The following is a 25248-nucleotide window of genomic DNA, read 5'->3' on the forward strand; positions in this document are numbered from 1 at the left end:
TCACCTGCCCAACTGACCTCATCCAGATCAAGTGTCACAGTCACTTCTGCATGTGATGTCTTTTGCCTGGAGAATGTCATATCTGTATAGTTCTCATTTTATCCTAAAATAATTCAAACATCTTTCATTTCCCACCAGGTAGTTACTCTTTTCTCCTCTTGCTGCCCCTCATCTGATCTCATAATGCTCAATGAATTTCTCTACTTCAGTCCGTATCCCTTCATGTGCCTGCATCCTCATCTAGGCTGTAACTCAGCAGTGTGCAACCTTTGTTTTACCAGGAACCAGTTTTTTGGAAGGCAGTTTCTCCACAAATGGCGGGGAGGGGGCGGGGGAAGATTTTGGAATGATGCAAGTGCATTAAAATTTTTGTGTACTTTATTTCTATTTTGTGGCAATCTCAGTATATTGTGCCTTGACTTCTGGGTTAGGGTTCACTTTGGTTCACACTCTTATAAGGATATAATGCTGCCACTGATCTGACAGGTGGCAAAATTCAGGCAGTAATGCGAGTGGCTGTAAATAGAGATGACGCTTCACATGCTCACACGCTGCTCACCCTCTGCTGTGCAGCCTAGTTCCTAACAGGCCACATACCAGTACCAATCTTTGACCTGGGGGTTGGTGACCCTTGCCGTAACTCATGAAAGGTGGAGATGCATCTTGTCTGCAAGGATATGCCTCGTTCATATACAATACCTATTATAGAGTGAGTCCACATTGGGCATTGCAATAGAAAAATTGATGAATGACTGCAAAGAGGGATATAAAAAATAATTTTACTATTATTTGGAAGGACTTTAGCACTGTAGTCTGTGCATTCTTATTTTAAATACTAAAAAAATACGGATCAGAGAATAATCTCTGCCATCTATTGAGTGCTTACAATGTACTGGCTGATCTTTTCAACATCATTTAATTTAATCCCTGCTAAAAACCCTTGGTCAGGTGCTCAGTCGTGTCTGACTCTTTGCAACCCCATGGACTGCAGCACACCAGGTTCTCTAGTTTACAGATAATAAAATAGAAGCTTAATTAGTCAGCTAGTAAGAGGGCTGGAATGCAAACCCCGATCTGTCAAGTTCAAACTACAAAATGACCACTTCAGATGGGAAGAAGTTTTCTGTTAATTATTATGTTGTTATTAATTTCTATCACATTTACTACCTTGTTGGTACTAAGAAACAGAAAGTTCAAAATATTTCTATAGCCCTTATATTACAAGATAGCAAAGACAGTTATTTGAATGTATGTATTAATATGTTGGTGTTATGCAGAATATGAGCAATAGTTCCAAAGAAGAGGGACTTTTTCTATTTTAGTCCCTTTCATTAAATCTCGATGGTTGTCATGAGGCAGGCATTAGAGACTATCCAATTCAGTGATTTAATTTTTTAAGTTGAGGAATTCTTTGTTCAAACAAGGTCTTAAAAAACTTGAAAGCTTAAGGATTAAAACAGATGAAAATGGAATAGCTTCTCTTTGATTTTGAGTTGTGGGAAAAGGACCCTTTCCTATTTCTAACAAATCATTGATCTAGCCCAATGCTTTTATTAATTTCTTAAGTGTTATTAAGAAAAATTTTTATTGTTGTTTTTGATAGCTTTAGTGTGCTCCAAAAGAAAAGAGAGACACAGAATTATTCAAGATTGCACAACTGGATGATGGTAGAGTTGGTGCTCTAGTTTTAAGTTTTCTTTGATATATTTGCTTTATTAAAACATGATGCATTCTTAAAACACTGGATTCATATGGAAGATAAGATTCCTATCCTTGAAGCACACATCCATGAGATTTTATGTGCATATGCCTTTGGGATGCACTGCCTGACTTCCTTTTAATTCAATGGTTTATTTTCCAACTTAATCTTGGATAACAATTAAGTAAGTTTATACTCATTGAGGATATAAATCACATATTGTTACCCTGCTTATTTAACTTATATGCAGAATACATCATGCAAAATGCCAGGCTGGATGAAGCACAAGCTAGAATCAAGATTGCCAGGAGAAATATCAATAACCTCATATATACAGATGACACCACCCTTATGGCAGAAAGTGAAGAAGAACTAAAGAGTTTCTTGATGAAAGTGAAAGAGGAGAGTGAAAAGTTGGCTTAAAACTCAATATTCAGAAAACTAAGATCATGGGATCTGGTCCCATCACTTCGTGGCAAATAGATGGGGAAACAATGGAAACAGTGCCAGACTTTTTTTTCTTGGGCTCCAAAATCACTGCAGATGGTGACTGTAGCCATGAAATTAAAAGACATTTGCTCCTTGGAAGAAAAGCTATGACCAACCTAGACAGCATATTAAAAAGCAGAAACATTACTTTACCATCAAAGGTCTCTCTAGTCAAAGCTATGGTTTTTCCAGTGGTCATGTATGGATGTGAGAGTTGGACTATAAAGAAAGCTGAGCACTGAAAAATTGATGCTTTTGAACTGTGGTGTTGGAGAAGACTCCTGAGAGTCCCTTGGACTGCAAGGAGATCCAACCAGTCCATCCTAAAGGAAATCAGTCCTGAATATTCATTGGAAGGACTGATGCTGATGCTGAAGCTGAAACTTCAATATTTTGGCTACCTGATGCGAAGAACTGACTCATTGGAAAAGCTCCTGATGCTGGGAAAGATTGAAGGTGGGAGGAGAAGGGGATGACGAAGGATGAGATGGTTGGATAGCATCACCAACTCAATGGACATGAGTTTGAGTAGTCTCCAGGAGTTGGTGATGGACAAGGAAGCCTGGCATGCTGCAGTCCATGGGGTCGCAAAGAGTCGGACACGACTGAGCACCTGAACTAATACCAGTTGAGGATACAGAGACTGGGCAAGTGGTACTTGAGCAAGCCTGTACAATGTTTTTGTGAAAGTTAGGAAAAGAGCAGCTTCTTTGGGAAACAGACATAAGGTGTTCCTTGGGCTACATGCAGCTCTAGTCTGAGCCAGACAGCTTGGCAGGGAGCATAGGCACAATCCTGGCTTCAAGTCTCCCCCTGAACCAGCATTTTTGTGCATTATACAAGCTGCATAGCTGTATACAACAGACCAGAAATGATATATCAAAATTTGGAATCTGCTGCTTGTAGGAAATGCCAACCTAGGATTCATTTTTCTCTTACAAAGTTTGCAAATTGATACAGACAAATGGCTAATAGGTATGTATGTAAGCATGTGTGTATGTTGGCATGCATATAGTAGTTGAATTGGGGGCTTGATGATGGTTCAGGAGAACCTACTGCTGGTGAAGTCAAGAGTGTGGGTTCAGTCGCTTCATAGGCTGTCAAGTTCTTCCTTTCCTAGGACTCAGGCTGTGGCCTGGAACTCAGGCTCCTTACAGAGCGCCAAGCTGAGCTCCCTGTGCTTTATAACATGTTCCCACTAGCTATCTGTTTACACAGGGCTTCCCCACGTGGCTCAGTGGTAAAGAATGTGCCTGCCATGTAGGGGCCCTGGGAGCCCTGGGTTGGGAAGATCCCCTGAAGAAGGTCATGGCAATCCACTCCAGTATTCTTGTCTGGAGAATCCCCATGGACAGAGGAGCCTGGCTGGCGACAGTCCATAGGGTTGCAAAGAATCAGACACGACTTAGCATGCACACAAGCACTATATATATGTCAATTCCAATCTCCCAGTTCATCCCACCCTCCCCTTCCCTCCTGTGTCCACATGTCTGTTATAATGCTTTTCATGAACTCTCAATATCTTCCAACTGACACCTGGTATTATCACACATATACCTTATACTGAAGGAAAGGGACATGTCCATAGTACCTCTACTGAGGTAATATCTGTAGTAGAAGAAATTTAATATTAATTTTCTAGTCTTCTTCTATAGTCATCAGTTGCTTTACTCAGAAATATTTGTTGATTTTACATACGTGTTATTTTGCTGGACATGCAAAAAAAGTCCTTAAATGACTTTAGAGTGATAGTGGCACATAAGGATGCCAAACGCTATAGAAAATTGAGAGGTCAGAGAGAGAACAACTTTTGGGTGAGGAATTTTTCCAGTCATCATAGAACATGTGGCACATGAGCTCTGCTTTATGGGATGGACAGGAGATCTGAGTAGACAAATAAGCAAAGACAAAAGAGATAGAAAGTACAGTGTGCTTGGGGAAGAGTACTTGGTCATGTATTGCACTTACCGAGGAGTAAATGGAAGATAATCTAGAAAAACGAGATCAGTCGAGATTATGGAAGAGACTAAGTGTGATAGATTTGGAGTCTTTGCGTTAGGACATCACTCAGGCTTTTGAGATGGGTTATAGCGAAACAGCAATGTTGTAGAAAGGCCAATCTGATGGCTTGATTGGGCTGAATGGGAGGAGTTGGGAGGCAGGAGGTCTTACTGGAGAGACTAACCCATTAATCCATGAATGGGATAGGATGGGCCTTGGACCCTGTAGAGACTGTGGGATGGAAAAGGAGGGATTGAGGGAAAGATGGAAGATGGAAAACTATGACCATTTCCTGATAGAGGAGTCAGTGCCAGAGGCAAGAGTGGCAGCCCAAAATGAGACTGAAAGTTCAGCCTGAGTAACTTAAGAATTAGTTATACTAGTTATATTAATAGACAATTTGAGGGGTTTTTTGGATATTTTAATAATATTTAATTTTGGTAACTAATAATATCTGTATGATAATTCCCAGCAGTTAGCTGGAACGGTAACTAGCCTGGGAAAAGATCTTGGGACTGGAGAGATCCTTTCTGAAGCTACTTTCTGAGAGAGAGTAATTTAAAGCTCTGAAAAAGAGAGTGTGAAACTAACTCATTTCACTGAATTTGGATGAAAAAAACTACAATGTAAATGTCCAGGAAGATACACAAACACACATGAATTTGATGTCATAAAGAGCTGTCTGTTATCACCGCCTTAGGTATCCAGTAATAAGTAAAAACACCTGATATTAGTGTGCACGTATAATTTAGGCAGCCATCAATTAATACTTACTAAACACTTGTAAGGATAACCCAACTGGCTCAGTTGTAAAGAATCTGCCTGCCAATGTAGGAGACATGGGTTCCATTCCTTGGTCAGGAAGATCTCCTTGGGAAGGAAATGGCAACCCACTCCAGTACTCTTGCCTGGGAAATCCCGCAGACAGAGGAGCCTGGAAGGCTATAGTTCATGGTGTTGCAAAAGAGTTGGACATGACTAGGTGACAAAACAACAAAATACATGTAATCACACCATTGTCCTAAGTGAAATAATTTTTATGTATGAGGCTAAAAATGCAATAAACCATGACCCAGAAGAAATGAACTTTTATTGTGGCTGACAAATAGAAAAGAAATACAAATTGTTTTCTGTACTTCTTTTACTAGCCTATGATTTAAAGAGGCAATAGTCAAATGAATGAAACAACATAAATGGCTACTCATGCTGGGTGCTTGGGTCTATGATGATTTAAACAATTGATTGGTGGTTTAATGGAGTAAGAGTGGCCCTTCAGTAGCTAATTATTTTATTACTTATGGCATAATATAATGAGACCAAGATCATAATAATTTCATTGTAGAGAAAATTTCCCAACCAGTTCACAGCTATAGGCTGAGACTGTGTTCTTATTTGCTATTCTGAAAATTTGCTTATTTGCTATTTTGGTTTAGAAGCTTCATGAAGGTGGGGATTTTTCCTTCTTTCCTTCCTTCCTTCCCTAGGTTTTTCCTTCCTTCTTTCCCACCTTTCCTTCTACTTCCTTCTCTTGAATAATGTCTTTATTTTAAGAAGACTGTCCCCATTACGCTGGTTTCTGTGTGTTCAACATATTCAAGAAATCTTTCAAGAAAGGCATTGACTAGAAGCAAGAACTGATTCTAATATTAAAACGACTATAATAGAATGTGACATATACCAAAAACAAGAGTCTTTGTTCATAAGTCAGGCTGGTTTCAAAGACCTTTTCAGGGGAATAAATTCTTGACTCTGGAAGACTTATCCAAAGAAAATCAAAGTTCTTCCTGTTCAAATCAGAACTCTAATGCAGCCTTGCTGCCATTATTTTAAAGTAAGCATTTCCAGATGCTTGTTTCTGATCTTTGTTTGATATTTATCTTATTTTAGACTAAGGAAGGAAATGGTTTATCTGAATTGTCCCACTCATGCTTCATTTTTCTCAAGCAGATGGTCTGGTTAATCGAATGGAGTAGACCGCTGAGGAGGGTTTGAAGAATGCTGCTGTACTGAGATCAGTAAAGTTTGCCCGGTTTCCCTTACTCAGAATATATCTCTATATTCAGTAATAGAGTTAGACTTGTATAATTATTAACAGAAGGTATTTGTATAATTATTAACAGAAGGTATTTGATGACTCCTAAATGACAGAGTCAGTTAAAGACTTAAAGGCATTTTTTTTTTTTTAAAGTTATTGCTCTGCTAAACTCGGGCCTCCCAGGTGGCACTAGTGGTAAAAGAACCCATCTGCCAATGCAGGAGACATAAGAGATGCAGGTTCAATTCCTGGGTCTAGAAGATACTCTGGAGGAGGTATTATAACCCACTCCACTATTCTTGCCTGGAGAATCCCATGGACAAAGGAGCCTGGTGGGCTATAGTCTGTTGAGTCACAAAGAGAGGGACATGACTGAGCGATTCAGCACAGTGCTGCTAAACTTAATATATATGCTTCTATAAGGAAAGTCAACTTTGCTGAAACGGTACAGCTGCCCAAAGGGTAGGTTCTGCTTTTATAACTGAGATGATGGAGCCTTTTCAGTATGCAAACAGGCACCGTGGTGCTATGGTACACAGTGACACTGTCTGCAAAAGTGAGCCTGCCTCAGTGATCTGAAACAACCGAACAGTAAGCTACTTCTGGAACTTGAGACGCTGATATTTTAAGAATATTTCTCTAGAAATCACCAAACCCACAGTCATGGAGTCATGCTGTCTTGCCTCTACCACTAAAAACACATGTACCTGGTGTATCAGTACACACACTGTATCAGAGAAAGTCCTGACACAGGTTCCCTGTCTTCTTGGCTGATTAACGTTAGGAAAAGATTAGCATGTACTCTAGAGGGCACTGCTCTCCGTATTAGTACTCCATCTGAACTCTATAAAGTGTAGGTAGCTACTGACTGAATCATTGAGCCCAGAGTAGTTTCAGAGTAAGAAATAACTATTTAATTGAAGATTTGCTTGTCTGTATCCCTCCAAATAGTATTTTTCCTATATAGATTTAGTTTCTAAAGACTAGATTTTTTCTTTTTTCTTTCCTTTTCCTTTCCTTTACATTTTTTTTTTTAAACTAAAGTGAAGTGAAAGTCACCCAGCCACGTCTGACTCTTTGTGACCTGGTGGACTATACAGTCCATGGAATTCTCCGGGCCAGAATACTGGAGTGGGTAGCCTTTCCCTTCTCCAGGGGATCTTCTGAAAGCCAGGGATTGAACCCAGGTCTCCCGCATTGCAGGCAGATTCTTTACCAGCTGAGCCACAAAGGAAGCCTAAAGATGATATTTAACCTTTATTGGCATCAACATTATTTTGCCATCTTTCTGCAAATTGCAAAGGAATATTCATGATACCATATACATGTGATATTTTTATTTTTTATTGGGGTATAATTGCTTTAGAATATTGTGTTCATTTGTGCTATACAACAAAGTGAATCAACTATGTGTATACTTATATTCCCTCCCTCTGGCACCTCCCTCCCATACCCTTTTCCTACCCCTCTAGGTCATCATAGAGCACCAAGGTGAACAAATTGTGTTATACAGCAGCTTCCTACTAGCTAGCTACTTTACACATGGTAGTGTATATATGTCAAGCATGGGATGTGATATTTTATTGTCAAAATGCTCTTTTAAAAATGAATGTTTGAAATTAGTTTTTAAAATTAAATCTATTAGGATGATAAAAATGTTCTTAAATTTGATTTTGATGATGGTTGTACAACCCTAAGTATACTAGAAACCACTGAATTGTACACTTAGGTGAACTTTATTATACATAGTTACATTTCAATAAAGCTGTTAAAATTGTTTATCTTTTATGATTCTCAACTTACTGCAATAACAAAATTACCGAACTTTCAAAGAATAATTGACAGTGAAGGTGGACTTGAACTCACAGAGACAAAAAAGGACTCAACCAGTCCATTCTGAAGGAGATCAACCCTGGGATTTCTTTGGAAGGAATGATGCTAAAGCTGAAACTCCAGTTCTTTGGCCACCTCATGAGAAGAGTTGACTCATTGGAAAAGACTTTGATGCTAGGAGGGATTAGGGGCAGGAGAAGAAGGGATTGACCGAGGATGAGATGGCTGGATGGCATCACTGACTCAATGGATGCAAGTCTGAGTGAACTCCGGGAGATGGTGATGGACAGGGAGGCCTGGTGTGCTGTGATTCATGGGGTCGCAAAGAGTCGGACACGACTAAGCGACTGAACTGAACTGAACGGAACCCATTCAGTTCAAGTTTCAGTGCCGTTTCCTCTAAAGCAATTCTCCGCTAGATATTAGAACGCAGTGGTGTGTTATCATTAATGACAACAGCAACAATAGCAAGCGAATTGTTCAAAGTAATAGTTAAAGCTTCAGAGTTTTGAAATTATTTATACACAACTTAAAGCATAATTCCACCATAACATTGTTCTCACTCATTTGTGTTTTCCTTTTATTTATTTATTTTTTGAGTGACGTTACAAGGAGTGCATTGGGAATTGCTTATAAGCCTGGTTAGATCTACAGAAGTCTATCATACACATTACTGTCACTTGTCAGGGTAGAAAAAAAAGGTAAGAAGTCCTAGAGAAAAACTTATATTTAAATTCCGTCTGCTAAATGATCAAAAAAATCCCATTTATTTTCTATACATTCCCCAGTTCTCCCATTTCTTCCTTTCTTATGCAGCCTGAACTGACTAAATAACAGTGTCCCCTAGACTTATTTGAGTGCAGAAACATTTCTTTCTGAAATACCTAACATTTTGAGGAGCATAGTGTTCCTGGAACTCAGTTAAGAAAATGCTCCTCTGTGAGTTCTGACTTGCCTAAATCACTGTGTTTCTGCAAGAAAGCAATGGGAGAGCTACTGTACACCCAGCTTAGAGGGCATGCTCATTCATATATAAATGCAAAGAAGTACGTCTTGCTGTAACTCTCTTTCCATTTTGAATAATGCTTGGAAACTACCTTGTAGCTGTTTAGTTTCAACTGGTTTGTTTAGTACTTATATTTCAGTATATATATGAGTTGCCTGTTAAAATGCCAATTTAAATTAGTGAATCTGGGATTGGGCCCAAGCTTCTGCATTTCTAACAAGTTCCAGGGTGATGCTGATGTTATTAGTCCAAAGACCACACTTTGTGGAGCAAAAATTTTGGATACAATTAGATCAGAATAGGTCCAAGGCAGAGAAGAGTGATTTTTAGTAAAGGCATCCTAGTTTTTTCTCTGTTTCCTGAAAGTCCAAGTACAATGGAGATAATCCTCCTATAAGATCATTATGAAATGTTGAAAACCTTAACTTACTGCTTTGTCAAATATACTGACCCTAATATAAAACCAGATATGTATTTGTTTTCTATAGGAAATAAATGAGTGTAGTATTTAGGGGCTCATACTCCTAACTCAATGTGATCTGATTTGTAATACCAAACTGAGAGCCTCAGGGTATTTCCGGTTTCATTGTTTGTACAAAGCATGTCTCAGTGAGGTGAGAAATTTGGTATATCATACTCTGAAGAAGCACAAGGAAGCATTTTTTTGTGTGTGTGCTCTAAATGTGTTTATCCTACAATGTTTGATTTGATTATTCTTTATAGACACAAATTTAAAAAATTCTAATAAGTGCCAATGAGACAATCTGGTTTCATTTGTGTGGAAACATATATACTAGATTTTTAACATTGTTTACTTGTAGGGGCACAGAGGAGTTACAGTGAATGATGGGGTGGAAGAAAGAAAATGCAATGTACAAGTTAAGTAAAAATGTATTAGTGTAGGTTCTAAAGCAAGAAAGACATTTCAGCACAAGCTGGATGGAATGTTAGTGGGCATGATAGAGTAGAGAATCTGGAAATTGACTGAACTATTCTCTCAGAGCTACTAGTTAAGTGTTATTACCCATAACTTGGAAAGAGTGAAGACCGAAATCAGAACCTCGTATGTATTCTTCGTGGCTAGTTCTATTTAACTATGTCCAGTACATGATAATTGTTCTCATAGGGAAAAGAAGTAGCTTTTAATGAATCATGGACCAAACCCAAGATTAGTTGTTTCAAATGCTCTTGAGTAATATTTAGTTGCATCAGTATATTTTTTAAAACAACATCTTTAAAACAACAACCCTTCAGAACTTAATCCTAGTGGCTTCTTGCCCAGGTTTTCTAAAGAGGCAGAGGAAAAAATTGAGATTCTCTGTATCATTTTCCCAGGAGGATTCCATGTCATATGAAATGAACAGAGTTCCAGGGTCTTGGTGCTAACTTTTTTGAAACCTACACAATAGAATATATTCTTCAGAACTTAGTAAAAATGCTGCAGATATATCTCTTTTCTTGGGAAGCAGTTTACATAGTGTGGAGGAAAACACTGTTGGAAGAGATCAGCAAAGCTACTTGACATTAGGCAAATCACTTCTATGAACCTGAGTTTTCTCCTTTGTCATTGACTGAAAAATCAGTGAGTTTCCTGACCACCTTCACAGTATTCTCTCCTTTCTCTTGCTTCACATAAATGGTTCCTTCTCACTCCATGACCATTCTATTTGGTAGATTCTCTCGCATCTACTACACACTAAATTTTTGCAAACACTTTATTCCCTTAAGAATGTCTGTCTGCTTATATTTTTCTTATCTCCCCATTCCCACATCACCTCCCTCCCCTCCCTGGTAGATTAAGTTCTGTGAGAGGAGCCACAGTTGAGAGTATAGACTCTGAAGTTGGACTACATGAGTTCAAGTTCTATTTTTGCTATTTACTTGCTGCATGAACCTGGGAAGTTACCTTATTTCTCCTTACTACTTTATCTGCAAAATAGAGGAGATAATGGTACCTTCCTCCAGGTTGTTGTGAGGATAAAGAACTGTGTTAACAAAACTAGAGTTATTGTCTGACATTTGGCCCTTTGTCAGTGTGCAGCCAGTCAAATTCATGAGGGACGGAAGTTTGTGATGGTCTGTTTAAGTGTATCTGTACAGTGAGAGGTGGGTTAGATAGTGGAGGGGAGGCCCTGTCCACTCTGTGAACGTTGTTAAGGCTTCTAGCATGGGCATGAAGAGCCGTAACAGATCCCTCTCTGTCTCCTGGATAAATGGATCTATTTACTCAGCTTTTTTCTATTTTATTTTACAAAAATACAGAAAGATAATATAGTACAGTAATGATAATCACAAGTTTTGTATCCAGACAGACGCAATGTGACCATGGGTTAGTGACAAAAAAAAATCTTTCTAAGCCTTTGTTCCTCATTCATAGAATAGGGCCAATCACGTACCTCAAAGGGTTGTGAAAATTAAAGGGGTTTCTGTTTGTAAAGTACCTAGAACTCTGGCCTGCTTTCAATAAATGGCAAATTTTATATTCTTCTTTTAGGTAAAACCCAATTTTAACTGCAGGTATCATTTTATTTATTTATGTCTGTAATGGCATCTTGTAAGAGTGATAACTTTCTGCAGTATCACAGAATGTTAGCAGTAGAAGGGAACTGCAGGAATACCTACTCCACTTCATCCATTATCCAGATGAATAAACTGATCTAAAGAGAGATTAATTGGTGGTATGGAGTTGTCTGTTAATTTTTTTGTCTGTGCTCTTTTAAATTAATTGATTAATCAACCTAATATATTATGGGCACTCTCTTACACAGAATGAATGGTGGAAACATTAAATTGAATGTTTATTGAATGAATGGTGGAAAAAACCAATAGATATCAAGTACTTATTGTGTCACTCTATAAGACAGTGGGGACATTTAAAAAATGACCAATTGTCATTGCTTTAAGGCCCTCATGATTTTCTAAGGGAACATAAGATATAGACTTTTTTTTTAGATTTTGTTTATTTATTTATTTATTTTAATTGGAGGCTAATTACTTTACAATATTGTGGTGGTTTTTGCCATACATTCACACGAATCAGCCATGGGTGTACATGTGTTCCCCATCCTGAACCCTCTCCCACCTGCCTCCCCATCCCATCCCTCAGGGTCATCCCAGTGCACCAGCCCTAAGCACCCTGTCTCATACATTGAACCTGGACTGGCGATCAAGTTTACATATGATAATATACATGTTTCAATGCTATTCTCTCAAATCATCGCACCCTTTCCTTCTCCCACAGAGTCCAAAAGTCTGTTCTTTACATCTGTGTCTCTTTCCCTGTCTCACATATAGGCTCATCATTACCATCTTTCTAAATTCCATATATATGCATTAATATACTATATTGGTGTTTTTCTTTCTGACTTACTTCACTCTGTATAATAGGCTCCAGTTTCATCCACCTTATTAGAACTGATTCAAATGTATTCTGTTTAATTGCTGAGTATTATTCCATTGTGTATATGTACCAATGGATAAGCTTTCTTATCCATTCGTCTGCCAATGGACATCTACGTTGCTTCCATGTCCTGGCTATTGTAAACCGTGCTGCGATGAACATTGGGGTACAAGTGTCTCATAGACCTTTAGCAACATTTCACACCCTTGACGGTTCCTTTTTATTTAAACATTCTGGTCTGGCCCATTGGGTAGCTCTTTCAGCTTGTGGCTTGAAGTTCTTATGCATAGTATCTTGTACTCTAAAAGCATCGTTTTGGGCTCTGTTACTGTAAAGATAAGTTGGTATCCACTTGCCTAATTTCTACTGAGAAATATATTCTTTGCCTAATGCTTTACAATTTTAAGCATGGTTTTTGAAAATTAAAATAGCAATTAACAAACCAGAATTGAATCAACAGGCAGAATTTGGAAAGTATTTCTGACAGTTATAGCTTTTTTCCCCATGTCTTTTGACTGACTGACATAGCTATGTAGTCAGTTAATCATATCATGAGCATGAACAAAAAGGAAGAAAATGGAAATAAGATTTGTTATGGTGGGAGGAGTCCTTCTAAGACATGTCTGTTCCTGAGCTGAGATATTCTCATTTACCTTAATCTTTCCTTAAACTACATGCTAAATTCTAAATTTGAATCTTCATCCTATTTTCCAAACTTCATTTCACACTTTTCATGTAATCCAGTGGAAAACACACTCTCTTAGAGGACCTGAGAAAATCTGGGGTACTTAAGGATTTGAAAAGAATAATAATTATATCATGATAACTCCACTGCCCAGATTCCTGGGTCCTTTGATAGGATTTCCCTTTTCAGAGAGAGGTGAACAGGTAGGTAAAAAAAGAAACATGCCATCTTTGCAACCCTTAGGAGAGGACAACCTAAAAGAGGTCTTAGAGTATATATGCAAGTAATCAAACCATTTAAGGAGAAGGAAATGGCACCCCACTCCAGTACTCTTGCCTGGAAAATTCCATGAATGGAGGAGCCCGGTAGGCTGCAGTCCATGGGGTCGCAAAGAGTTGGACATGACTGAACAACCTCACTGTCTTTCTTTCTATAGTTCCTTTTCGAGAAGGAAATGGCAACCCACTCCAGTGTTCTTGCCTGGAGAATCCAATGGACAGAGGGGCCTGGTGGGCTACAGTCTATGGGGTTGCAGAGAATCGGACACGACTAAGCAACTAACACACACACACAAACCATTTAAGAGACCCCACTGTCAACCAAAAGTATCGCAAAATTACCTGATTATTTTACCTAAAAATGACCTAGAATTACCTAAAAACGTTACTTTCATATCACTTCCCCTACCCAGTTGCTCCCTCAGAGCATATGGAGGAACTGGAAGATAGTGAAGCTTAAGTTATTTATTTATTTATTTTAAATTGAAGATAGTAGGGTGTGTCTTTATGCTGATGGGGATATTCCAGTAAAAGGAAACTGAAAGTTTTAATTAATTCCTCCCACCATTAAACTCAGGCATATGTCTTATCAAAATAAAAATTTGCTGTTTTTAAATTACCCATGCCATTTGAGTAACAGGTTTCCCGTTTCCACTGAAAATTCTGTTTACTCAGGTTGACAGGGACATTGTTTCCTAGTCATGGGTCCTCAAATTGATGAACAAGTGTTGTTATTCTCAAAATTCACCAATTTGGTGTAGTGACTCTGGTTATCTTCTTACAATAAAAATCAACCAACCAATGAGCAAAACTAATTTCTGATTATGTACTTTCAGGTTAAAAAAAAAGTAAAAACTGATTATTTGTAGATGCAGCTTATTTTTAAGAGAGAAAATATTTTAAAGTATGCTGCATAGAAACCAAGTTCCAAAGAAGAGCTGTTGTTTGTTGTTGTTTTTTATTTTTGTAACTGTAAAGTTTGGGTCTTATTGAGTGTAAGGATGGATCAGCTTAGAAATTAGATTGATTCAAGGCTTTCTGAAATTGTACAATTTCATTATTTGCATTGTTTACAGGTTTCCTTTTATTTTTCTTTGAAAGACATTTAGCTATTTATGAGGATACTTTTTTTTAATCAGAGGAATTTCTTCACAAAATTAAAAATGTTTTAGCAAAATCATTTCAAATTGTATTGTGATTATTAGAACAATCCCACATTGTCATAAAAAGTTTAGGAATAATGGGAAAAACATAATTCATAAGCTCACCACTGTAACACAACAAACATTAATATTTTATATTTCTCATTAGACATTTTCATATGTATAGTTTTTAGAGGTGGGTCAATGAGTAAATACAATTTTGTGATTCATTTTCACATAAATGGGAACATACAATATATGCTATTTTATCGATTTTATCCTAGTTTAATAGGTTCTTATACTATCCCTTGTATGAATATGAAATTATTTTTATTATTTTCTTATATTATTACTTATTAATTAATACTTATTTTTGAAAGCTTAGGCTGCTACACATGTTTGTTTTTTTAAGGTTGCACCATGTGGGATCTTAGTTCCCCAACTAGGGATCAAATCTGTAACTCCTCTATTGGGAGGGTGGAATCTTAACCACTGTATCACCAGGGAAGTTCCTGCCACCCATTTTTTATTGTTTTATATATATATTTAAATGCATACAATTATATATATTTTATTAAAAATTTTTGAATTTTGATTGGATTTCTTCCTTCCTAAAGTTCAGGAGATTTAAAATAAACTCAACTACATTTGACATGACCAACTATCCATACTTCATTTATTTCCCTTTTAAAATGACTTATTTGTATCACACTATTTTTGTGTTCATGGGAAAACAAAATGAACAATATACTCACAGATGCAAGCACAAACATCTCAAATTATATAATTTTGAGATTGTACCATCTGACTCTAGATTGTGCTACAATTTATTGCTCTTTAATGTGGAAGTATATGAAGATAAGCAGCTATTGAAAAGAAAACTAGGCAAATACCATCTTTTAAGTATCAACAAAAACTTGCTTGAAAGTAATGATATCATAGTGTATAAAAGGTAGACAAATACAGTTTTTGCTTTCTTAAAGAGAACTTCAGAATTCACTTCATATTTAATAGCTAAAGTGATATCGTGACAGAAGTGAAAATACAGAACCCTTAAAAACTTTAAAACAACAAAGGAATTTTTTACTGATTATATTTTAAAACCACACATCAGTTTTCTGAGAAGTTAAACATGAGGAAACCAAAACACTTCCTGATTTAAATATATGTGTTCATAACACTGAGTCATCTATTTAGATTTATTCAATTTGTTAAAAATTCAGTCAAGCAGCCAAGCACCTTATTTAAACAATATCAAGCATATTACGTAAACATTGATTAATAAGAGTTGCAATGAAGTTTTGAGAACAGTAACTAGAAGTAACTAACAACCAAAATTTCTTAAGCTTCTGTATACGTTTCAAATGCTTTATGGTATAGTCAAAATTTCAAAACAAAAACAGAACTTACCTATACATTTTAATCCTTTATAATGAACAAGTCCTTTTTTCTGCCTATGCAACTGCTCTGAGATTTCCACTCAGATGAATGACTCTTATATGTTATATGTGATCTATGAAAGAACTGAAGCAAAGGAGGAAATTCCACACAATTAAAACCTAACTTGTTAAACAAGTCTGAAGGAATCAACTTGAACCAATCATATGACTTGTAGAATGGACAGGAAATCTTACAAATCAGTAAAAATTTTATTTATACTGGTAACGTGTGATTAAACATAACAGGTGATATATATTTTGTGAAAGGCTATAACTACTGCATTGGCTGCAGCATCATAATTTTTAATTTAAAAAGGATGTGACACTCTTGCCCATGTTATCATGTTATCACACACCTTATTTTTTGCCACAGCAAGCGAAAGACTATCAGAAAATGCTTTCCGTAGATTAATTGGTAATACTCCCTTCTCTTTGATAAAATTCTCTTTTCCTCATAGCATTTGAAATCAGAGAAGTAATTATGTATACAAATTTGTGAGATAAGCAAGAACAACTGAAACTAAAATTCACTTAGTCTGAGTATGTCTTTAAAAAATATTCTAACTCAGTATTGCAGCAGATGAGTGGGAAGCAGAGTGCAGAACGAGAATTCCATGTAGAATAGCATGGAAGTGAGAAAAGCTATTTCTGTGTATTGTATTGGAAAGGATTGGAAGGTTCTGCTGAAGTTACTTTGTGAGAAATAATGAATACTAAATTATTGGAATTGTATAACAGAATTAGGAAATTTGAATTTGGATTTCAACTTTTTCACCAGTTAATTGTGAAGCTTAAGCAAAAAATTATTTATGCCTTTATGAGTCTCATTTACTTGCTGAAAAAATTAGGTGCTGATTACTTGGTCTTCTATGACTATCATGTAAATCATGGCTCGCTAATGAATTCACTCCAGGACTGTAACTCAAGAAGTGTTCAATTACACATTTTTAAAATATAATGTGCAAAGCTTTGCATACAACAGGAATAGGAATGCATGGGCTCCTCCCTACCATTCCTTTACACATTTTCATATCTCATGCCTGACATCCTGACCTTTCTTTTTAAAAAGAATAAAATAATATATCAAAACAGTTGATATAAACAAGTTACCTAAACAAGCAGTTACCTAAACAAAACAGTTACCTAAACAAGCCATTTTCATTTTACATGTTAACCTTGAATGTACAGATCTTTTTCACAAGTTATATCATAGTGTATAACTTTGTACTGTGCCTTTTTATGCTCAATATTATTTCATAGGCATATCCCTTTGTTACTAATTTTTATTTCTAATGGCTTCTGTATTATTTCTAGTAGTTATGTATGTATCCAGTAGCTGTATAGCTGTATTATGACTTATTACATAAGTTATATATAACATTATACATTATACTAAATTATACATATGATACTATGTATTATATGAAGCTGTATTATAGTTTTTTATTTTAATACAATTTCAAGTTTACAGAAAACTTGCAAATATAGTACCTAGATCCATCAATTGTTAAGAATTTTAATGGCTGAATTTTAATCATATGCAACCATATAGAATCATATCACACCAAATAGATTCATCATAAAATACTGAAACCATCTCCTAATATGAAGTATTTTGACCACCTTCATGAACATGTTTTTTAACCCCATTGCTAAATATTTCCTTGAAATAAATGAAAAGAAAAACTGTTTATTGGGGCAAATTATTTAAATATTTTAATGACCTTTAAAATTTGCTTTTGTTTCAGTACTTTTTTTAAGGATGTGAAGTATATTGTCTTCTGGTTTTTGTTGACAGCACTTTCCTCCAACTATACGTGTTCTTTCTTTTCCATCTCTGTATTTCCTAGAACAATCAGCAAAGTCCTTTTTAATGAGAAGGTGCTTAGTCAGCACATATTGTTTGACTGTCTAATAACTAAATGAATTAATGCAGATTCTGGTGTCCCATCACTATTTACACAGAAATTGGGAATGAGTCAGGGGAAAGGCATGGGGAAAACTGTATTCAGTCTGAAAGCATCTTCCTGCTTTCCTGTGATGAGCTCAACACGGAAGGAGAGGTGGAGCATGAAATTACGGTTTGTGAAGCAAAGGGATTGCTCTTAACAGGGACTAATTCATAAGATGTTGACTGTTAATTTTCAGATCCTCAGGGAGTGGCAGGATAGGGCTTGACCTTTTCTATCCTACAAAAGGTGGTCATTGCAAGAATAAGGTGTATAGAATGACATTGTACAAAAAATATCAGAATCCTCTTCTTGTCTGCCATGGGCTTGATTTTATTCTTACAACTGTACATTCATAAGACTAAGATAGTGTGACCTAGGACTGACAGGAACAGGCTTCAAGGAAATAGATGAGATCATTTATTTAGATGGAGGATAATCATGTAGTGTACACACTGTTGAGGTTGGTTCTTTTGCCTGCCTAGCCTGAAGGGGAAGACCATGGTAAAGACAGTATCATCAGGTACACAAATGTCTGAAAAAAGTTCTAGCTTTGAGAGAAGTATGAGTCATTCAATTGAACCTATCATAATAATAAGGGCAGAAGAAAGCAACCAAAAGGCAGATGATCTAAGAAGGTGTGGGCCAGGGTGTTTTCTTTAAATTTGGAGTTTGCTTAGTCATCACATTCATGGCAGCACAGTCATATGGCTATAGTTGGTAATGAATTTGTCATGACCTCCTTCATAGAGTTATTATATAGATAGAAAAAAAAAGATAATGGATGTGCTCACCATTTGAAAGTTGTAACGTGTTGTTTAAATATGCATGTTTATATTTACTGTAAGTGTAAATTTAAAAGTTGGGTAGTAATTTGATTTTTTCAGTGTGACCAAGTTTAATTTTGTGGGTTATGACCTGTAGGCAGCGAGAGGTAAGGGGACATATGCAGATAAGTATGTTCTATTATGTTTCAACTGGAGAAGGACATGGCAACCCACTTCAGCATTCTTGTCTTGAAAATCCATGAACAGAGGGGCCTGGGGGCTACAGAGCCTGGCAGGCTACAGTTCATGTCCATTGCAAGTTGGACACAACTGAGAAACTAAGCTCGCACACATGCATTATGTTTCAAAGGCTTTTGTCTATTCAAAAGGCATGGGATAGAGTACATTCTTTGGAGTTAGAATATACCTGGAATCAAATCTTGGTTCTTCTACTTACCATCCAACAGGGTTGAGCAAAATTATTTATCTGTGTCTGCCTCAGGTTTCTTACATGTACAAATGATGTTAAAGTACCATTCTCATGGAGAAGTGAAAATTCTAAGAAATCAAATCAAATGAACTAATCAAGATAAACCACCTGGCAATGCAACAGTTATGTGGTCATTCCTTCTGCACTGAGTCTCAAGACAGTATTTTTGTACATGTGTAGAAGTCACAGTTACTGAGAGGTGGAAAGCACAGACAGTTTGAAAATGGCCCTGAGTGTTTCTAAAATACACTCTCTCCTAGATTCACATTTTTGGCTGTGATTTGCCAAAATAATCTGATTTCTATAGCATTCCTTCAAACATGGTTTAAGAAATCTAAAGCTTATTAAAAATCTGTAATTGCTTTTATGTTGAGAGCCAACTATTTTCTTATGCTTTTCACATGTAAATTTTTAAAGCCAGTTTCTGATAGTAAGAGGTCAAAGAAGCATCTTGGTCATAAGCCTTTTTATCTTGTTAGAGGAAGAAACTTGTATTCTTTACCCTTTGCCTAAGTTCTCCACATCAGTTGGCCTTGGGCTGCCTAGACTTGTTTTCTCCTATAAAAAGTAATTTCCATCATCCTACATATATACGAAAATCTGACTCTTTCCCTTTTCCTCCACATTCAGAGAAACAATCAAGGCAAATAAATATAATACATATTAATAAACAATGTAAATCATCTCATCAATGCAAAGATCTGGCTGGTAAACTCAAGTCATGTCTGACTCTTGGCGACCCTATGGACTGTAGCCTACCAGACTCCTCCATCCATGGGATTTTCCAGGCAAGAGTACTGGAGTGGGTTGCCATTTCCTTCTCCAGGGGATCTTCCTGACCCAGGGATTGAACCCAAGTCTCCTGCATTGCATTCAGACGCTTTACCTTCTGAGCCACCAGGGAAGTGATCTTTTATTTGGTTGATAATAGGCACAGTTGGTGGCATTAGTGGTAAAGAACCTGCCTGCCAATGCAGGAGATGTAAGAGATTGGAGTTTGATTATTGGGTTGGGAAGATCCCTGGGGGAGCACATGGCAACCCACTCTAATACTCTTGCCTGGAGAATCCCATGGACAGAGGAGCCTGGCAGGCTGCAGTCCATATGGTCTCAAAAAGCTGGACACGACTAAAATGAATTAGCAGTAGCAGAAACACTATGAATACACATAGTCATTGTAAGTATCTATTTTAAAATTTATCCCATTATCAGTTTATGACTTTTAGCTTTAGCTGGCTTTTCAACACTACCCAGCAATACAGCCAGGTTTCTCTAATCAGTGCTTTGTTGTTGAGTTGCTAAGTTGTGTCCAACTCTTTGTGACCCCATGGACTGCAGCATGCCAAGCTTCTCTGTCCTTCACTGTCTCCAAGAACTTGCTCAAACTCATGTCCGTTGAGTCAGTGATGCAATTCAACCATCTCATCTTCTGTTGTCCCCTTCTGTTCCTGTCCTCAGTCTTTCCCAGCATCAGGGTCTTTTCCAATGACCTGGCTCTTCACATCAGGTGGCCAAAGTACTGGACCTTTGGCTTCAGCATCGGTCCTTCCAATGAATATTCAGGGTTTAGTGTTTACAAAAACCATTTTGTATCATATCTATTCTTCTCCAAGTATTTATTTTCTACCTCTTGTTTCTACCTTTGCTTTAAATGCATGACTTACAGCTCTACCGTTGGAGAAAAAGGTGGAAGCCTCTAGGTGGACACTCCTTCAACCACTTGTCATTGAATCTGTAAATTTTATGCCTCTGCCTGTCTCCTTCCCTTTATAGTGGAAAAGGTTTTTGTCCTCTGTTGGGAGGCCACTTTTTTTTTCACTTGTTCTTTATATGCACATCTTTGTGCTTCTTCCTAATCTGCCTCTCCAGTACTTTCCATCTCAATAAGTCACCTCCCATTCACCTCGTTTCTCAGACTAGAAATCTGGGTGTCATCCTTGTCTCTATCTCATTTCTCAATGCCTTATGTGCATAAATAGCTATTGAACCCATTTCCCCTTGTCCTTATACCCACTGCCAGTACATGAATCCAGCCACTCTGCTCTTTCAGCTGGATTACTGCCACAGTTTCTGTTTAGCTTTTCTGCCCATAATATTTTCCCAATCTAGTCTCTTCTTGACACTATGAGAGTGATTATTACAGATTGAATTATGTTGCTACCCTCTTAAAAACTCTTCAGTAGCTTCCCTTGCAGGTAAGAGAGTTCATTCTCCTCAACACAGGTGGCAGAGCTCTGAAGCAGCTGGACCTTGCCTACCTTCTCACCCTCCTTCCCACCCTGCTTCTTGAACTCTACAGTCTATACCCTGAATATCCTTTGTTACCTGCATACATTGCCCTCTCTGTCTCCTTCAGTTCTGTTCCTTCAGCTCTCCCCATTGTTTTATGTCTCTTTTGATACATTTCTTAGTTTCCAACTCTGAATAGTCTGTCAGGACTGCTTGTATGCTTTCCCTCTATGAGGGCTTCTTCACCCTTAGGATAGCTTGCATGCTTGGACTTCAGTCATGTCCGACTATGCCAGGCTCCTCTGTCTATGGGATTCTCCAGGCAAGAATATTGGAATGGATTGGCATTCCGTTCTCCAGGGGCTCTTCCAACCAGGGATTGAACCTGCATGTCTTAACGTCTTCTGCATTGGCACACAGGTTCTTTACCACTAGCGCCACTGGGAAGCCCCAACAAATAATTTATTATTATTATTGTTTTTGTTGTTCAGTCACTCAGTCGTGTCCATCTCTTTGCTACCTCATAGACTGCAGCACGCCAGGCTTTCCTGTCCTTCACTGTCTCTTGGAACTTGCTGAAACTCATGTCCATTGAGTCAGTGATGCCAGCCAATCATTTCATCTTCTGTCATCCCCTTCTCCTCCTGTCTTCTATCTTTTCCAGCATCAGGGTCTTTTCCAATGTTTTACTATTTACTTATTTACTTATGTGCCGGGTCTTGTTTGCAGCATGTGGGATCTAGTTCCCTGGCCAGGGATTGAACCCAGGCCCCCTACATTGGGAGCGTGGAGTCTTAGCCACTGGACCACCAGAGAAGTCCCTAGGATAGGTTGGCTTCTCTTTAATGTGATCCCATATTTGTTTGCTTCTCCTTTCATGCTCATTATAGCACACTTTTATTTTTATTTTTAGTTAGAAGATAATTATTTTACAACACTGAGTGACTGAACTGAACTGAACTGATTTTACAATATTGTGATGGTTTCTGCCATACATCAATGTGAATTAACCTTTAGGTATACATATGTCCCCTCTCTCATGAACCAGCCTCCCACCACCACTCCCCATCCCACTCCTCTGGGTTGTCACAGAGCACTAACTTTGGGTTCCCTACATCATACAGCAAATTCCCACTGGCTATCTATTTTATGTATGGTAATGTATATGTTTCCGTGCTCTTCTCTCAAGTTATCCTACCCTCTCCTTCCCTACTGTGTCGAAAGTCTATTTTTTATGTCTGTGTCTCCTTTGCTGCCCTGCAAGTAGAATCATCAGTACTATTGCTCTCGATTTCATAATATGTGTTAATATATGATATTTGTCTTTCTTTTTTTGACTTACTTCACTAATAGGCTCTAGGTTCATCCATTTCATTAGAATGGACTCAAATACATTCATTTTTATAGTTGAGTAATTATCCATTATATATATGTACCACAACTTCTTTATCCATTCAACTGCCAATGGACATCTTGGTTGCTTCCTTGTCCTAGCTATTGTAAATAGTGCTGCAATGAACATTGGGGTACATGTGTCTTTTTCAGTTATGATTTTTCTCAGGGTATGTGCCCAGTAGTGGGATTGTTGGGTCATATGGTGGTTTTATTCCTAGCTTTTTAAGGAATATCCCTACTGTTCTCCATAATGGCTATCAATTTGCATTCCCACCAACAGTACAAGAGAGTTTCCATTTTCTCCATATGCTCTACAGCACTTATTGTTTGTACAAATTTTGATGATGGTCATTCTGACTGGTGACAGAATGTGACAGAGTCTACAGTGACAGATTTTATTTTCTTGGGCTCCAAAATCACCTCAGATGGTGACTGTAGCCATGAAATTAAAAGATACTTGCTCTTTGGAAGAAAAGCTATGACAAACCTAGACAGTGTATTAAAATGCAGAGACATCACTTTGCCAATAAAGATCCATATAGTCAAAGCTATGGTTTTTCCAGTAGTCATGTATGGATGTGACAGTTGGATCATAAAGAAGGATGAGTGCCGAATAACTGATGCTCTCAAATTTTGATTTGAATCAAGAGTCTAGAAGACGCTTGGGAGTCCCTTGGACAGCAAAGAGACCAAACCAGTCAATCCTTAAGGGAATCCACCCTGAATATTCCTTGGAAGGACTGATGCTGAAGCTGAAGCTCCAATACTTTGGCCATCTGATGCGGAGAGCCAACTTATTGAAAAGGCCCTGATGCTGGGAAAGATTGAGGGAAGGGGAAGGGGCAACAGAGGATGAGATGATTGGATGGCATCACTGACTCAATGGACATGAGTTTGAGCAAATTCAGGGAGATAATGAAGGAGAGGGAAGCCTGGCTTGCAATAGTCCATGGGGTTGCCAAAAGGTGGATATGACTTAGCGACTGAACAACAAGTCTGACCAGTGTGAGATGATAGCTCATTGTAGTTTTGATTTGCATTTCTCTAATAATGAGCAATGTTGAGCATTTTCATGTGTTTATTAGCCATCTGTATGTCTTTGGAGAAATGTCTATTTAGATCTTCTGCCCACTTTTTGATGGGTTGTTTATTTGGCATTGAACTGCATGATTTGCTTGTATATTTTGGAGATCAATCCTCTGTCAGTTGTTTCACTTGCTATTATTTTCTCCCATTCTGAGAGATGTCTTTTCACCTTGCTTATAGTTTCCTTCATTGTCAGCACATTTTTGAAATCATTCTACAGTAGACCATAATGGCCTATGGGGAAAAGAACTGCTATGCTGAGAGCCAATCATCTGTAACTAGCATGCATAACTAGGTTAATTTAAAAAAATTATTGAATGAAATGATTCTCTGAAGTATTATAGCTATTTTTGACCTGCTTTAAAAAATCACTCCTGTAAAACACATAGAGGTAGCCTTCAGATTATCCTTCAAGACAACCTACTCAGCTGCAAAGAGTATAAGCACGTGTGTTTTACAGAACAGATTTACAGCATGAATTTCATTTTTATTTAGTAAAGTGAGGCTAACAGATCAGGAGATGATTGCCATTGATAGAAAAGATAGTTTGTCATTTATTGCTCCCGAGAAGGGGACATGCACATCACACAGGGTCACATGGGGAAGCACAGGGTCACTCAGAGGCAGAGGGAAAAAGGAACAACTGTGTATGAGAGCCTTCATTGTGATTTCCGTCAGAAGAATGGGCAAGTCAGGGTAGCAGGCTTAAGACTGGCTAGTTTGAATAGTTTCAGTGGGCTCTGTGACACAGGGGCTGTGGCCAGTTGACTGGTATCTGACTCTGGCATGGGTACACTGTAATTGTGTGTATACTGTTCCCTGGCAGAGGAATAATGGCCCAGAGTGTAAGACCTCAAAAAAGGAGGGGTATAGGTTCTGGATCGGTCGGTTTGCATTTGGAGTACATACTCACTGTGTAGTTATTTGCTGTTTCTGGGAAATAACTAGCCCTGGAAGAGGCAGTCTATCCAAGGGTCGGCAAGCCCTCAGATATTGAAGCATCAGAATAAGAAGACATACTTAAAATAACCTGATTCTAGCTGTTAACTTTGTCAGGGTTTGCCTCAGTTTTCAAGCTCAAAGCATTTTTTTTTTTTTTTCTGGGTAGTCCTCAGCCAATGATTGAGCAGGGTAGTGGCATAAAGGTCTTGTCATTCCACCTAGTGTGGATTTCTCAACAGGTAATATTTACTCATTGGAAGGACTGATGCTGAAGCTGAAACTCCAGTACTGTGGCCATCTGTTGCATATAACTGACTCATTAGAAAAGACCCTGATGCTGGCAAAGATTGAACACAGGAGGAGAAGGGAAAGACAGAGGATGA

General features: G+C 37.8%; 1 protein-coding gene across 1 annotated transcript in view; it reads right to left on the bottom strand.

Annotated features, from left to right (window-relative positions):
- The window catches only part of TMPRSS11D (transmembrane protease, serine 11D), a 60032-nt gene extending 43928 nt beyond the window's left edge, over positions 1 to 16104 (bottom strand). The window contains exon 1 of the mRNA XM_013964668.2: positions 15979 to 16104. Within this exon, the coding sequence (XP_013820122.1) occupies positions 15979 to 15986 (8 nt within the window). The 5' untranslated portion in view covers positions 15987 to 16104. The remainder of the gene's footprint in view (positions 1 to 15978) is intronic.

The sequence above is a fragment of the Capra hircus genome, chromosome 6 (assembly GCF_001704415.2).
Source record: "Capra hircus breed San Clemente chromosome 6, ASM170441v1, whole genome shotgun sequence".
In the NCBI taxonomy this organism is placed as follows: Eukaryota; Metazoa; Chordata; class Mammalia; order Artiodactyla; family Bovidae; genus Capra; species Capra hircus.